This window comes from Lemur catta, chromosome 1 (assembly GCF_020740605.2).
Source record: "Lemur catta isolate mLemCat1 chromosome 1, mLemCat1.pri, whole genome shotgun sequence".
NCBI classification, from domain to species: domain Eukaryota; kingdom Metazoa; phylum Chordata; class Mammalia; order Primates; family Lemuridae; genus Lemur; species Lemur catta.
In genome coordinates this window covers 208,474,203-208,491,225 of record NC_059128.1, presented here as the reverse complement: position 1 = coordinate 208,491,225, position 17,023 = coordinate 208,474,203, and the positions used below count along the sequence as shown (strand labels likewise).

Below are 17,023 nucleotides of genomic sequence, written 5' to 3'. Positions count from 1 at the left end.
TTGAAACAGCTGACCTTGGTCGAATCCTTCCTGCCTCCCTTTTTTACTGCCCAAGTAATATGATCTTGGGCAACTCACTTAACCTGTTGGGGCTTCAGTTACCTCCTCTATAAAGTGGAGATAAAGTATCTCCCACTCTAGATTATTGAGATGATAGACAAATGTGCAGCATCAAGTACAGTGTGTGGCCCTTCGCAGGTACTCAGGAAATGGTAGCTAATTCTGTTGTCTTTCCATTGAGAGAACATATTAGCTAATGTTAATCTCTCCACATTACTATGATTGTCTGACCTTCCAGGCCATCGAAAACTTCGCTTTGACATTGAAGGCCACTGCCCAAATGCTGCAGACGTTTGGGGCCTGCCTGGCCTCGACAGAGCTGCCCAGAGGGGTGCTGTCCACGGAAGACCTTCTCATGTCCCACGTAAGGCAGTGGGACAAGCTGCAGGTGAGTGGTCTGTGGCCTGTCATGGCTAGCCTCTGTGCCGGCAGGTGGGTCTGCCTCTTGGAGAGAGCCAGGAGCAGAATTAAAAGTTAAGCCCTCTTCTTTCTTCTCCAGTGACTCGGCAGCTGCTGACCATATTAAACCTTCCAGATAGGCAGTCTGTGAAGAGAAAAGTCTCTTGAGACTGGGTGGTGACCTACGGGAAGCAGCCCAGGGAAGGGAGATTCCTTCTAGGTGTGTGCTGGTGGGATGAGGCACGTGAGCACGCTTCCAAGGGCTGAACTCCTGTGATCCTGCTGAGGACAGAGCAAGACACAATGTGCTGAAGTTGCAGGCACAGGGGTTGGCTTTTGAAGTACCAGCTCTACAGCAGTTGTAAAGTTTAGAGGCAGACTTATAAGCTGACTTACTGCTTCACATTCTCAGGGTTGTGTCTTTTTATTTGGGGACTAGTTTGAGAAAAAGGACTATGAAGTCTGCTCTGAACTGGGTTTAGGGATAGGAGCCTATTAAATGATTAATAAAGGCACGTTAGAACCTGCTGAGAGGAGAGCTTGGCGGGTTCTTTCAATCCTGCAGCAAAGGGGAGCATCGCTGGGGCTGCTTACTGGATGCACGTCGGCACCTTTCTGCCTTGAGAAGCACAAACAGATGGGATCCGTTATTTCACAGAATACCAGTTTTCAGTAGGGCAGCAAACCCAGAACTGGGCAGTCAGTATATGTGTCCTTGCTGCATGGAACTTGGAAAGAGCTGAACTGTTTTATCTGGGACCCAGAATTTGCAGAAATGCTTTGCTACATGGCATTTGTTCATTTATTCAACATGTATTGGGTATTTACCATTACATGCCAGGAAAACCGGAACTGCAACCTCAAGAACACGTGATCTAGTTAGGTGGGTCTCAGAGTCTAGTAGTTGAGGCAAATTAAATTTTCCACGTGCCAAGAAACATTGTTAAATTCTGCCTTGAAGGAGGTTGTTAGCCAAAACGTGTTCCAAATACATGCCCAAGATTACTCTGAGGAATCAAACGATCTGGACTGAGTTTGTGAAATCCTGCCAGCATCCTGGAAATTTGCCCTGAAAATGCCTCTGAGAAGCTTGACCTTTTCTTTTCCAAACGTATTGGCCAGGCTCACCCCACATGATTCCTGGGAGGCACGGGTTGCAGAAAGCAGGGTCTGGGTGCCTGTGTGATGTCTGCCACAAAGGGGTTTGCAGTTGCACAGGCCAAAAGGTTGTCACTGGCCAGTGGGAGTAGTCTGCAGAGCAGTCTGTTGGTACCGGGGAGCGTGCTGGGAAGGATGCCTAGCGAGCAGGGCCTGTGAGACTGAGCTCCGCACCCAGGCTCGTGAGCACAGTGCATTCTCTGCCTCAGTCCAGGAAGGGTTTGGAGAGGTTGCAGAGCAGAAGCAACGTGGCCAGTCAGAAAGATCTCTGGGGAAAAGGGTAAAAATGTTGGATTTTAGACGAGGACACGTATCTGGGACACGGAAATCAGCCATCAGGTCCTGCTGTATGTGCAGTGAGGGTGCCCCGGGAAAGACACATGAGTGAGTGTATAATTTCTATAATTTCTGCACAGGCAGAGTTCTATAGAGGTCAGGGGGCAGGAAAGAACCAGTCTCCAAGATGAAGTAAGAGCATTTTCTTATGCGTGGTAACCAGCTAGTCTCAGTTAAAACAAGCAACTCTGGACAAAGAAAGCTAAAACTTCTCTCACATTATAAAGCAGAGAAACTTTGTGCTTCCACATAATTTGAAGTATTTGACATTTATAAGAAGGAATTTTATACTCTAAATATTATATCTCAATTTGGTGAAACATTCCTATGTAACCTGTAAGACAAGTGAAAAGAATTTAGGAGTTTCCATTTAATCAGCCTTTTGGTAAGAAAATAAATACAATCTTGCATAAACTAAACTGCACGCTTACATTTATACTCCATGCTGCCCTAAAATCATGGAGAAGACCTATAACTATTTTAGGATAAAAATTCTCAAAACAATTTGTCCAAGTGTTTACCTTGATTAAAAATATCATGTATATTTGGATTAAAATATTATTCTGTCTTTATTTTACCAAATAATATTATCATCCTTTTAAAGACAATACAAAGGGTTTTGTAAGGCCTTTTTGGAGTACTAATTATTGGCCTAATACAAATTCAATTTTTTTGTTCGTGTAACTTGTCAAGAATATCAAAATCATTAAACTAGGGTTACATTTATCCTTTTCTCATTCAAAAATACCCTAAAGAGAGAAATGATTTAAATTAGAAAAAAGGGAATACTGTTTAAACTTTTATTAACAACAGTAGGGTTTTTTTGTGGTTATTTATATATATTTTCCTCATATTGGTGTTTTACTTACCTTTTAATCAAAGGTTCTACATGTATTTGAATAATTTCTTTTCCATGGAAGGTACTTTTTCCAAGTGAAAAACCAGTATAAGATTCGTTTCTCAGAACAGTGAGCTTTTTAATCTATTTAAATATCTATAAAAGTTACAGTGTATGGTTTATTGTTTTCTCCCAGCCTGGAGAATGTTTTTTTTCCTAAACATCATAGCATTATGAGATTTGGCTTGATTTCTTGATTTCCTTTCTCATGGGGATCCTTATCTTATTTTATCTTAGCTCCATATAAGCACCTAGCTGCCTCTACAACCAATGAAAATAGTAGATTCTTGGAATTGGAGAGATTTTACAGCCTCACTTGCTAATTCCCTATGGAGTTGTTAAGTATGTTCAAAATTATCTTCCAATAGAAACTCTTCTTTTAGTCATCCTGATATATCAAACCATCTGTTTACACAGAAAAAAAATCTGAAAACATTCACAGAATAACCTTATCAAACATTTTAGCAAACCAATGACTTTAAAGAAAGCTCTTCTCTAGAAACATAAGTTCCTTCCCCTCAGGCTGAGCCACAGTTTGGATCTTAATGTATTCTTATAGTCACAGAGTACTCTCAACTTCAATATGTATTATTTTCTGTCTAATCAGATTGTGGGCACTTGGGCATCATGCTAAGATTTGAAGACTGGGCTGGGCGCCGTGGCTCACGCCTGTAATCCTAGCACTCTGGGAGGCGGAGGAGAATCACTTGAGGTCAGGAGTTCGAGACCAGCCTGAGCAAGAGTGAAAATAGAAAAAATAGAAAAAAATAGAAATAATTAGCTCTACTAAAAATAGAAAAAATTAGCTGGGTGTGGTGGCATGTGCCTGTAGTCCCAGCTACTTGGGGAGGCTGAGGCAGGAGGATGGCTTGAACCCAGGAGTTCGAGGTTGCTGTGAGCTAGGCTGACGCCAGGGCACTCTAGTCTGGGCAACAAAGCGAGACTCTCTCTCCAAAAGAAAAAAAAAGTTGAAGGCTTATTTTCTCTGTGATTTCACTGTCTCATTTGAGGGACAGAAAGGAAGCATGTGTACTGTGCACACAACCAGCGTCAGCCTCCGCTGGGAGACGTTAGTTCCTGGTGAATGAGACAAACAGACAGGCACCTCTGTCTCTTCTGTGAATTAGATCCTTCTTCAGGAGGGGCTCCATTTTCTGAGGCTGTGCTTTGGGCTCTCTCTCAGTTTACAGGTAGTTCCCACCCAGCCACAGCAGGACCCTGGCTGCACAAGGAAAGGAAACTCCCTGAAAGGTAGCATGAATTTACACACATATTCCGGAAGAAGTGCCCTGAGCTCCTCCTCCAGCTTGAATGCTGGCCATAAAAAAATTAAATACTCAAAATGATTAAGAATATTTTCTTTCCATGGAAACTGAAACTCTGTTTTGGGGCTGGGCAACTTACGTTTACTCCTTCCCAGTACTGTAGTTCCTCCATCTTTTCCTCTGTGTTTATGGCACATTTTTATAATCTTACTCAAGCTGACCATGTGGTTCAGTGCCAAAGCAGTAACCAGGCCACAGTTTTTGCTTGTATTTTTTTAAAAGTGTGAAGGGGATACACAGTGTATGACATCATTTATGAAGATTCACCTTCCCTGACCCACACATGTTCCTCACACTCTGCAGCTCTTTGAGTGTACCCCTCTTCCTAGCTTCTCCTCCAATGCCTCCTTCTGCCCTGACAATGCACCTCTTCTCTTTCAGCTTCTCTACCTTTCTTTCCGACTCTGCACCACAAGAGTGCATATAGATAGACAGACAGGTAATGCCAGAATCCTGCTGGAAGCCTGGGAGCAGTTACCCAGGAACCCTGGAAAGCCAGGATCCTCTTTGGTGGGTGGGAGAGGGAAAAATCCTCCAAAGGACATTTGACTCATAAGTACATCTTTACCATCATATCTGATTTGTCTTTATTCATCTGCAACCTGATTTCTTTTAGACTATTATTAATTTATCCAACCTACGAATATTTAATCAGCATTGATGAGATAAGAAGAAATGAGAGCTGACACATGAGAGTGGAAAAGAAGGGATATGTCCAATTCCCAGGCAGGAGTGGCAGCCAAGTGGCTGACTTGCAGCATTACCTGGAGTGGACAGAGCTAGAGGGGGTGTCCAGATAGCCTAAGAGAGGCTATCTCAGAGAAGTCAAGACTATCATCAGCCACATTCAGGGACAAGTTTGAGGCTCAGTTTGGACAATGTAACCCTTCTAGGGGAAATTCTGGAGAGGGATGAGAGACAGGAAACAAAGGCATGAGGTTGAGAGGGCCCAGGACTACTGTTTGAACAGAGTGGAGAAGTGTAAAACACTTCCCAGAGGGAATGAGCTTTAAGCTGTGTGAAGGCTGTAGAGGTGGCTGGGCATAGAGGAAGACATTCAGTGTTCATGTGCATAGAAATGATCTTTTGATTAAATCTGGCTCAAGGGCGTACAAAACCAGCACCCTGTGACTGAGGAACCAAACCTAGAATTCCTAACGATTTAGAAGGAAATAGACTTTCCCAGGTACAAAGCACTAAGTCCCCATATTAAAAGAGTGGAATATAGTTGCCTTGGAAGTATAAATCTTTCTTTTCTTTCTTTTCTTTTTTTTTTTTTTTTGAGACAGAGTCTCACTCTGTTGCCTAGGCTAGAGTGCTGTGGTATCAGCCTAGCTCACAGCAACCTCAAACTCCTAGGCTCAAGCGATCCTCCTGCCTCAGCCTCCCCAGTAGCTGGGACTACAGGCATGCACCACCATGCTCGGCTAATTTTTCTATATATATTTTTAGTTGTCCGTATAATTTCTTTCTATTTTTTTAGTAGAGACGGGGTCTCGCTTTTGCTCAGGCTGGTCCCGAACTCTTGACCTCGAATGATCCTCCTGCCTGGGCCTCCCAGAGTGCTAGGATTACAGGCATGAGCCACTCCGCCCAGCCAGAAGTATAAATCTTTCCATGTCAAACTGAAATTGCTGTCCATCTCTGCCAAACTTTTAATAATTGAACAGGGCTGCAGTTGGTTGGCTTGTGGAAGGAGCTATGGTCAACTAACAATTATTACATTATTATTGCTTGGCAGTTTCTAGCACTTGACATTCAGTATCTATCATTTTCTTGTTTCTGGTCACTATCTCAGATTGGAACCAGATTTTATTATTAATAACTAGTTTTGCTTTTAATTTACAACAGCAGCTTGAGATACACAAAAAATAGATGTTACTTTTGGAGAGGAAAAGTGGACAGGCTCGGGGACAAAAGACTTTCTTTTGTCTAGTATATACCCTTTTTGTCCATTTTGAATTTTGTATCATGTGTATATATTACCTATTAAAAGCAAGTTAATTGATTAATGTTTAAAACTGCATCTTGACTTCATTAGCATTTAATTTGTTAAATAAAAAATATACTAATCTACCATTCTCTTCACCCTAAATCTATTTGTTTTTGCTAATTCCTTCTAAAAGAGACTATATTTTTCTTTCCTTAGGAAGAGCTGAAATTGCTTGGAAAGCAGGGGGCCACATTGCTGTCATGCATCCAAGAACCAGCAGTCATAAATCCCACCAGCAAACTCAATCCCAATGAACTTGAGAATGTAGTTACCATGGAAAGGTGAGTGAGTGAAGTGGAATCTGCTATTTCAGGAGAGAATATGTAGTCCTAGATGTTGTGAAACAACGAAGAACAGGTTGTAACAGCTACTGTTGGGTCTTGGTAGGGCCAAGAAAGAGTAATATTTGCAACCTCAAAGGAAAAAAGATCATGTCCATCTGGCATCCACCTACAGATATCTTTTTAAGAGAATTCCATTCTCTCCTCTTATATGTATATAATAGGCTACCATCCCAGTATTTCAAGGGATAGATAGTATTTATTGAGCTTCATTTCCAAATAACAGTTTGGCTTGGTGCTGTGCTTTACACATGTGTAGTCTTGGTTGGAAAAAAAGAAGGCCCAAAGGTAAGGTCACCTGGGGCACAAGCCCAAGTGGCTATGTCTGAAAGGAAGTTTCTGCCTGAACTACGGGTGTCCGGATTGGAAAATGGAAGGTGTGGGGACCTGCTGAACCATTAGAAAGGCATAGGTGACACAGACTTTCACATAAGGAGGTTGCCACAATTAATAACAATGACTGAAAACACAGGGGTTATATATACATGGTCCTGTACAGATGCCTGTGGAAATGAATGCTGATGTAATGTCACTTTCTCATTCTTTCTTGAAAGACTGTTAGTTCAATTGGATGAAACAGAAAAAGCCTTTAGTCAATTTTGGTCTGAGCATCACCTGAAGCTTAACCAATGCCTACAACTACAGCACTTTGAGCACAATTTTTGTAAGGTATTGTTTTCTTGTTTAATATAACTTTCTTTTCTGATAGATTGACCTCTGGTTTTATCTTCCCCCTCAGAACCTTTGGTGTTGGATTTCCCTCTTATCCCTAATCCAGCTTCTTCCTCATGTCCTTGTGCTTTTTCACAGAACTCCCTCCCCAAGCCCCCTTCTCACTTTTTCAGTGGAGTAGCAATGTTGTAGAACCCCATTTTCCTGTTGTCAGGCATGGCATTTTAGTGATGGTTTATCTTCGTTTTCGATTGTTAATCTGTTGAATATAGCTCTAATATTCCACCTACATGTGTCTTTGCACCCCCAGCTTAATCTGAAAGTTAATGGGCTTTGAAAAAAAGAGAAATATATAGATATACATACAAGTCCTGAATCCTTTTTGGATTTTCTTAAAGCATAACAAACCTATACCTCCAGGTTAAGTGCCAGTTGGTTTACTTATTATGGACTGTACTAATGTGTCTTATAGGTTAAGCTTGCCCTGGACAATTTGTTGGATGAACAAGCAGAGTTTACAGGCATTGGAGGCAGTGTGATGCATGTGGAGCAACTTCTTAAGGAACACAAAAAACTGGAGGAAAAAGGCCAGGTTTGTTTTTTGACATTTTTGTGAACTGGGAAGGAAGTCATATTGTCCAATCATTATTACTGTCGGAAAGTTACTAAAAGACACCGGAATGCCCAATCCTGCCCTTCAATCACCCTTCCCCAACCCCAGATCCCCAAGAGGATGTGCCCATTAACAACTATAACAAATAATGCCAGGATCTCAGCATTCTAGTGAAGCTGCCAGAGCATGCAGTTAAGGTTGGAGGCTCCAGTTGGGTGAGGACTCTGGGCCAGCCCTGCCCTCTCATGGGGTCAGCAGCCCAGTGGGAGAAGGTCACAGTGGGTATATTGCCCACCAGATCAATTATCTCAGAGTCTCACCAATCAGCTTAGAGCTCCCCCCTGGGTCCCAGTGGTGTGGTGGGGACTGGTTGGTAGTAAGGAGGGGAAACTTGTAAAAGAGGAAACCAGAAAAAAAAAAAAAAAACCCAAAGTAACTAGTTTTATGCCTAGAGCAAGATGGTTAGACAGGGGGAAATTGGTCCACATTAGTTCTGTTACTACAAGGAATTTCTCCTTTTTCATGCCCCAAGAGTTGTAAAAATAAAATTTGTAAAGGAAGATGTATTTTACAATTCTCATACCAGAATTAAATAGTTTCCCAGATCTGCACACAAGTCAGCACTTAGAAGTGATTCTATTTCCAGTTCTTGCAAAGTTGATTTATTACAAATTAAGAAAACCAGGTTACTTCCCAGAGAAGTTCCTTTCTGCTTTTTAAAAATCAGGTTCTCTATGTTTTTGTCTTTTGAGGACCAAGTTCCTTGTGGTTAGCACTTCCTTTCTAAGCTAATCTCAAGGCACGTTTCCCAGATGACAATTTGGTTGTACTACAGATTTGCTTTTTGAAGTGTGACCCTCTGGCCAGCAGCATAGATGTCACCTGAGTCAGAGCTTGTTAGAAATATAGAATCTCAGGACCCACCTTAGAATCAGAATCTGCATTGTAATAAGATCCCCAGGTGATTATATACATTACAGTTGGAGACATACCTGCACTAAAAAATACAAAACAAATGTAAACCAAGGCCACACTTCTTTAACAGCTATCAGTTGCAGATTCTGAGCTGGAGGTGCTTCTGCACATGCGTGAACATGTGAACCCAGCTGTGCACCCAGATCCTCACTCAGGAATCTCATTCTTCCCTAGTGAGCACTCCTTCTGTTATCAGCGATCGTCTGACAGCTAAACTAGTGCTGAAGACACATGAGTCATCAGAAACATTTATCTAACAATCGAAAAATTGAATTTCATATATGATGACTATGTGTCTAGATTCTCCAGGACAGCCCCAATTTTATGTAATTTTATTTTTTTCAAAAGAATTCCTTATTAAGTATAGATACCATGTATTTTTGCTTGTATAGATTCATATGTTAAGAAAAAAATGCCTCATCAATAAAAATGCCTTCATATATACACAAAATTGCCTACTGACCTATCAGGAGGTATTCCTGGTTCTGTGGACATGGTGGTGACCCAGACAGTCTCATGGAGCTTCCATTCTACTGGAGACAGACAGTTTATTAAAAAGCAATAAAATAAATAATAACATCAGATAGTGACCAGTGACATAAAGAAAAAAACAGGATGTAATAGGAAGTTACTTGGGGTGCTACTTTAGCAAGCATGGTCAGGAAAGCCTCTCTGAGAAGGTGACCTTTGATCTGAGATCTGTGTAGCTATGCAGAGATTTGGGGAATAGCATTAAGACAGAGGAAGCTGCAAGTACAACACTCTTCAAGTGGGAATGAGGTTAGTGTGTTCAAGAAAAGTTGCCGGAGCACAGTGAGCCAGGAGGAAATGAGGTGGGAGAGGTGTGCAGAGGCCAGGGGGTCACATTGGGCCCTGAGATCTTTGGGGAGAATTTGGATTTTATTCTTTGTAGAACAGAAAGCCACAGAAGGCGCTCTGGATTGTGTTTTGAATAGTGGTGATGGATCCTGCATCACATTGTCTTCTGCCCACCTCCTTGAACTTGTGGTCTTTTGATGGATACTTTAAAAATTGCTGGCCAGAACTAGGGATGGAACCTATGGTCATGGGACATAGGAATGCCCTGTGAACCCATTACCCACCTTTTATGGGTGAAATTCTTGACCCATCTGGAATAGCCCACTGCAAATGACCTGCAGCGCCCAAGCAGATTGATTTTGTTTATCCTGTGCCTTGCTTACACTGTTTTAAAACTTATTTTCTAAAGGATACAGTACACCTATTTCTCTGCCTTTGGGTGAACCAAACAAGCTATCTTATCATAACTGAGACCTTTTTCAGTATGTCTTCTCTCAAATTTCCAAGGGGCATGGTTTCTTCAGATGATCAGGGCTTGGTTAGTCTTTGCATTTGTCCTTGAAGTGTTAGAGGAACAAAGTGGTGTCTGGCCACAATCCACCAAATAGCTGCTTGGAGTTTGTCCTTTACTCAGCACTCAGTGGTCAGCTTCCTTCTCAGCATAGTCACACACTGGTTCTGGGTTGCTGCCAGCTTCCTTATTCTGTGCAATGAAATCACCCTCACAGGCAACCTGGGAGCCGACTTACTAACCAGACTCCTGTTACATGGTAATTGGGCCTGTTCTTTCTCTTGTTCTAGTTTGAGGATTTAGCAATCTTTTGAACACTCCTTCCTGATTCTGAGAAACAATGGCTTCAACTACTTACAGAAGGTCCTCTATAAAAGCAGAATTTGCTGTAGATTTTTTGCTGTGAAGCATGCCAAGAACTTTGGTGATGGGAACAGACCTGGACAGGGTCTGGGAACCAACTTGATTTCAGCCTTGACCTCTCCTACCAAAGCTACTATGTCCAAGAAGGAACCCAGGCCATTAACATCCTAAGGGTGTGTGTGTGTGTGTGTGTGAAATTTTCAAACACAGAGAAGCAGATAGACTAGTATAATGAACTCCCATGAGTCCATCACTCAATTTCAGCAACCATTAACTTTCAGCCTTTCTTGTTTTATCTTGTCCACCTCCCCATACATACATCCCATTCCTGTGGCATTATCTGTAGGTTCATTCTTGATTCCCTGATATAGTAGCATCACCTTCTTTCTTACCATTTTCTTCCATAGTAGGCACTCTCTTTCATCTGTCATAGCAGTAGACTTTCTGAATTACATGTTGCAACTTGGCTATCTAGTCTTCTGGAATTTTCAGCATTTGAAAGATTCCAGATGGCCTTGTGGTTAGATATTTTAGTCATTGGTTCATCGTTATTTCTTTTTTGCTTTGGATGTTTTGTTGACTATCTTGAGCAGAAACTATATGAACTAAAAAACAAGCTGCAATTTGGAGGTAGGTAAGTTCGTTTGTAGGCACCAGAAGGATTTCATAGCAATGCAGGGAGGTCAGCTGGGCTGGAAGGTGACAAGAACATAGGTTGTGAAGTCAGACGGAGCTGGATTCAAATTTTGTCTCTACCAACTACTGCCCATGTGATTCTAGTCAAATTTCTTAGCCTTTTTGAATATAGCTCCCTCATCTGTAAAATGAGGATAATAATTCCTACTCACGGAATCCTTATGCAGATTAAATGAGTTAGATGCATGGTAAGGACTTAGTGTCTGAAACATGGTCAATCTTCAGTACTCAGAAGCTATTATTATTGCCCCTTGGTTTCTGTAACAGTGATCTTCTAGCCATGTGGTGGCTGAATCAGGGCTGTTTCTAAGTTGTCTTTATGGATCTTTTCCCCAGATCCATTTGGACCTGTTACATCTTTCCTCTAACATCTCAAATGTTTTGAATACAGTTCTGCAGGGCGAGAGACCGATGCCAAATGAAGGTCAGGCCGTGATCCCCACAGGGCAATTTGGAAGTATCCTGTGGGGAATTTCCCTGGACCTAGATAACTCTGTGTTATTCTTAATAAATTAGTCAGCTGAACTCAAAAAAAAAAATGTCAACAGAGACTTTCTTGCCAAGTTTTCATGTTTCTATATTTGACTAAAGTCAGACAAGTTTGAGCCACCAAATGAGGTCTCTGAGCCCAGGCAGAACAAACGCAGTCTTTTTCTCTGTGTGTGCTGGTCAGAGCCAGATTCCAGAGCCAGACTGCCTGGGTTTGAAGCCTGGCTCTTTTTTTTTCCTCCCTGGGTCACCTTGGGCCATTGTGACTCCATTTCCATTTGTAAAACAGTACCTGTATCAAAGGGCTTGTTGTGAGTAAAAGAGTCAATGTCAAGCATTCAGAACAGTGCCTGGCACAGAGTAAGCTCTCGGTACACGTTAGCTGTTATTGCTGTCACACGGGGAGTGAGGTGAGTTCTGTGCTACAGAACATCTCCTGAGTTCAGTCTGCAGGGGCTGAGCAGTGCTAGGAAGGGTCTCTCACTCCCTTTTCATCTATTCTGCAAATACTTATTGAACTCCTACCACGCTGAGCACTGTTCTAAGTTCTGAGGACACACCACTGAACAAAACAATCAAAATTCACTACCCAAGGAATTAGCATTCTAAGCTCCTTTCGGGGTGGTGACCAGTGTATCCAAGCCTTTGCTGTTGGGAACAAATGCACTGGGTATTTATCCCCGTGTTCTTTTAACTAGCCACGGCTTGGTTTGTGTCAATTGATTTCTGTATCATTACTCCTCTTTGTTTCCCACAACAATCATTTATTCTTAAGTACCTAAGATGGGCCATGTCCTGTTTTAAGTTGAAAAAGTGCTGGTCCACAAGCGTCTATAGCATAGTGCAGACAGCAGACACATGGTCACAGTGCAGTGAAGCAGGTGCTCAGGTCAAGAGAAGCACAGAAGCAGTTTTTTGGAGAAGGCAAACTCTGAAAGGTGGTTTAGGTAGAGTTGACCCCAGAGGAGTGTGGATGCAGTGGGCGATGGGGGCAGTAGGAAAGGATGTGGCTTTCTAGGTGGAGAAGACATGGGGGCCTGAAGCTGCATGAATATTTGGGAAACTACAAATGGGTCCTTAGCATGGTTGCGGCAGAGAATGGAGTTGGAAGTGGAGAAGGAAGAATTGCTGAGAGGTACACTAGTAGTGGTCCCCAACCTTTTTGGCAGCAGGGACCAGTTTCATGGAAGACAGTTTTTCTACAGATGGTGGTGGGGTGGTTGGGGGGTGGCGGCGGACCTCTGTGGCCAGGTCTGTGGCCTGGGTTGGGGACCACAGCTCTAAGGCATGAGCTACATAATGAAAGGCTCTGTGTACATTGCTTAGGAGTTTAAACTTTCTCCTGAAGACCTTGGGTGGCCAGGAAAGTATTTGGAGCTTGGGAGTGATACAGACATGATGAGACATGTTGGAATTGCTGCTTTGTCAACAGTCTGGAGCGTGATTTGAAGGAGAGCCTGAAGGAAGGCAAGGAGACCTTTTGAAATGTGGCAGTCATCTGTGTTGACCTAAGATCCTTGTTGCTTCACACAATTCCAGGCAGGCAGACCACTGCAGCATCTAGCTCATTGGTTCACTCATCCATTTTGTTGATCAAATATTTATTGGATGCCACTTCGGGCTCTCATGGAGCTTACATTTTGGTGGGAGTGGATGGAAGAGGGGGAGATCTTACAGTAAACAGAGAAGATCGATTTCAGGTAGAGATAAGTGCTATTTAAAAATTAAAACAAAGTGAGAGAGAGATGGTCTGGGTGGGTGGGTTGGGAGGAGTGACTTTAGATACAGAGTCAGGGAGGCTCTGTGAGGAACTGACCTCGGAGCTTAGCTCTTAACAATGCAGGGAAGAGCATTCCAGAGAAGAGCCCTGAGGCAGGAACTAGTTATCAGACTTGTTTAAGCCACATCTCTCACCTGGATTACTGCAACAGCCCCCTAACTGGTCTCCTGGCTTTTCCTCTTGCTCTGCCATTCTTGACGCTGCAGCTGGAGCAGGCCTTTCCAAAACCTGAGTGAGATCCTCTCCTTAGAACCCTCCAGTGACTTCCCACGTCACCGTGGGTACAGTCAAAGCGCTTATGGTGGCCGCAAGGCCCTCCCCAGTGATTGCCCTCTTTCCCTTCCAGTCATGTCTTCTACCCCTTTCCTGCTTGTTCCCTCTGCTCCAACCACACTGACCTCCTGCCTGCCACCTGTACCTGTCACACATTCCCTCCCCTCACTGCCAGACTCTGCAAGGCTTGTCCCTCACTTCAGGTCTTGGCTCCTGTGTTGAGGGCTCCCAAGACCATGCACAGATTTGAAGATTTACTGGGAGGACTCCTAGGACTGTGCAGGTAGTTCTATTCAGAGTTATGATCTATTAGGGTGAAAAGATACTAGGCAAAATCAGCAAAGGGCAAAGGCACATGGGGCGAAGTCCAGAGGAAACCAGGTACAAGCTTCTAAGAGTTCTGTTCCAGTGTAGTCACACAGGACACACTTTATTCCCCCATCTGTCGGCTATGACAACACGTGTGACATGCTGTCTACCAGGAAAGCTTGTCAGCTCAGTGTCCAGAGTTGGCAGCTGGCCATATAGGCAGCCTCTGCCTGGTAGGTACCCAAATCCCAGACTCCAGAAGGAAAGCAGGTACTCACCGTAAACCACATCGTTTGCACAGTTTAGGCACAGTGAACTGTTCATATCAGAGAATGGTGGAACGCTCCCAAAATCTAAGTTCCTGGATGCCAACAAAGGGCCTTTCTAAGGAAAGCAGTCTCAGGCTTTCTATGTTAAGAGTTTTCTGTACAGCTCAGGTAGCACCTTCTCAGTGAGACCTTCTCTCACCATCTGATTTTAAATAGTCACTTCCCCACCAGACTCCCTATTTTTCTCCATAGCACTTGTCACTATCTAAGATACTGTATAATCTATGTATTTAATGATTTATTGTCCATGTCTCCCATTAAAATGTAAGCTTCATGAGGACAGGAATTTTTGCCTGCTTTGTTTATCACCAAACCCCAGCACCTGGGGCAGTGTCTGGTACACAGTAGGTCCTCAGTAATATGTGAAGGATGAATGAGTAAATGCTTAAAAACAGGAAGACATCACACATGTGCTTAGAACAGAGTGAGCCGTGCAGAAAGAGGTAGGAAATGGAGTTGAGCAGACAGCCTACGTGGGCCTTGGGAAGGGGCCTAGACAAGCATATTTCTTAAGTGTTATGGCTGCCACTGAGTTGCCCAGATCAGATCTTTACCAGTTGCTCAACTTCAGCTCATCCCCCACCATGGTCCTCAGGGCCAAGTGTCTGTCTCTCTTCCTTTTCCTTTAGTCAATAGAGGGATTCTGAGTTTCTTATTATGTGCATTATAGCACTCCATGATTTTTCTGCCCTAGAGCTTATCACAACTGTAATAATTTAATGATTTGTATAACTTAGTTAATATCTGAATTCCCCGTTAAACTGAAAATTCCTGGCTTGTTAACACTATATCCTCAGTGTCTAGCCCAGAACTTAACAAATATTTGAATGAATGACTGCTTTTCTTCAGAGTGCGGATGACCCTGGACTAGGCTCAACTTCCTGGGGACCTGGAACCACCATAGAGCTTTCTCAGGCTCCCAGCTAAGACTTGGGTCAGCACCTCCCTAGCCTCCCTCCAGGTTCGGAGCACACAGTGCCAGGCCGTCATCAGCCTCACGATGCCCTGACTTCTGATGCTTGGCTGTGGATGTTCATTTCACAGGAGCCCTTGGAAAAGGCCCAGCTGCTTGCACTAGTTGGGGACCAGCTCATCCAAAGCCACCATTATGCCGTGGACTCCATCAGGCCCAGGTGTATGGAGCTCAGGCACCTCTGTGATGACTTCATCAATGAAAACAAGAAAAAAAATGACATTTTAGGAAAGTCCTTGGAGTTGCATAAACAGCTAGACAAGGTGAGCAAAATGAAGCCATGAACAGGATGTCTGCAAGATTTTCTGTAAAGCAGTTTTAATTATACTTGCCCTCCCTGCCTCACATGACTGCTGAAAGGATCAAGTACTTTATGAGAAAAAGTGCTCTAAAGACATAAAAATTGCAGATTCCAGGTCATAGAGTTATTGAAGGTAAAAAAAAAAAAAAAAAGTGCCCCAGCCATCCCACCACACCCCATTAAAATTAACTAAAGTCCTTTCCCTCTGTGTGGAACCAGACTTGAAGAGTTTCTTTTGGCCTGGCCCCGGGGGCACATTTCTTGATTCCCTTTCAGGAGTACAGAGAAACAAGCACTATATTTGCAGAATGCTTCCCTCATATAAAGGCAAAGGATTGTGAATCCTTTTGGAGAAGGTTAAGTCATAATGACCATTATAACCGCCTGCCATTTATTCAGCACCTTCTCTGATCCAATCAGGCACAAAATTACGTCATCTATTTAATCCTCAAGATAACCTATGAGGAAGGTATTAATGGCCTTGTTGTACAGAGGCAGCAACTGATACTCAGCATGGTTAAGTCAGTGGGTCTCAAAATTTAGTATATGAGAATCACCTAGTGAGCCGTTAATAATTGCAGATTCCCTGATGCCACCCAGAGACTCAGATTCAGTGGTCTGGGATGATGCCCAGGATCAGTATTTTATTAAAGTGCCCAAGTGATTCTGGTGCAGGTGGTGCAGGGACAGCACTGAGAAACCCGGGGATAAGTGATTGCCTAAGACCACACATGGCTTAACTAGCGGAAGCCAGATTTGAAGTCAGGACTGCCAGATTCCAAACCCAGAGCTTCTTAGGCTAGACAGCAAGGCCTCACAGAAAGAGGGGAGTGCAGACCCTCATGCCCTTGGGAGGTGGCCTCTGTTCCCAGTCAGCAGGAGCAGTGACTTCTGGAGCCTTCCCTGTCAGCTGTTCCCAGGCAGCATGTGGCTGATGGCCGTGAGTCAGCGTGCTCCATTCCCACAGCTGTTTCTGCCATGGCTGTGGGCACCCACCCAGGCTGTTTACGTCAGCCCATTGCCAAAGGGATTTTAATGTCAATGAAATACAGTTGTTCCAGAAGCAAGTGGCTCAGAAGGGGCTGGTGCACAGCCGGCTGTGTGTGCTGAGCTCGCTGCAGGGTCATCAGCTGTTTTCCTATCTCCGTGTCTGCTCCAGAGATAATAGCCTGGCATGTGTGTGTGTGAGAAAGCAAGTAGCCATTGTAACTCTGTAGAAGACCACAGCGTAATGTTTTCTACAGATCTAGGCATGATGTGTAAAGAGAGAGTTTTCACAGCATGTATCAAAGCATGGTTTCATATTATTTTGAAAATTAAAAATGTATGAAGGGGGAAAAAATTACCCCCGGACACCTACACATCCACTACCCCCATCCCTACACAGTGGTAATTGTTAATTTTGAAATA

The 17,023-nt window shown here is 43.3% G+C and overlaps 1 protein-coding gene across 1 annotated transcript in view; it reads left to right on the top strand.

Moving 5' to 3' along the window:
• The window catches only part of MCF2L2 (MCF.2 cell line derived transforming sequence-like 2), a 207,706-nt gene that overhangs the window by 92,749 nt on the left and 97,934 nt on the right, over window positions 1-17,023 (top strand). Inside the window, exons 8-12 of the mRNA XM_045539773.1 lie at window positions 299-448; window positions 6,326-6,450; window positions 7,065-7,179; window positions 7,655-7,774; window positions 15,384-15,575. Coding sequence (XP_045395729.1) covers window positions 299-448; window positions 6,326-6,450; window positions 7,065-7,179; window positions 7,655-7,774; window positions 15,384-15,575 — 702 coding nt within the window. The remainder of the gene's footprint in view (window positions 1-298; window positions 449-6,325; window positions 6,451-7,064; window positions 7,180-7,654; window positions 7,775-15,383; window positions 15,576-17,023) is intronic.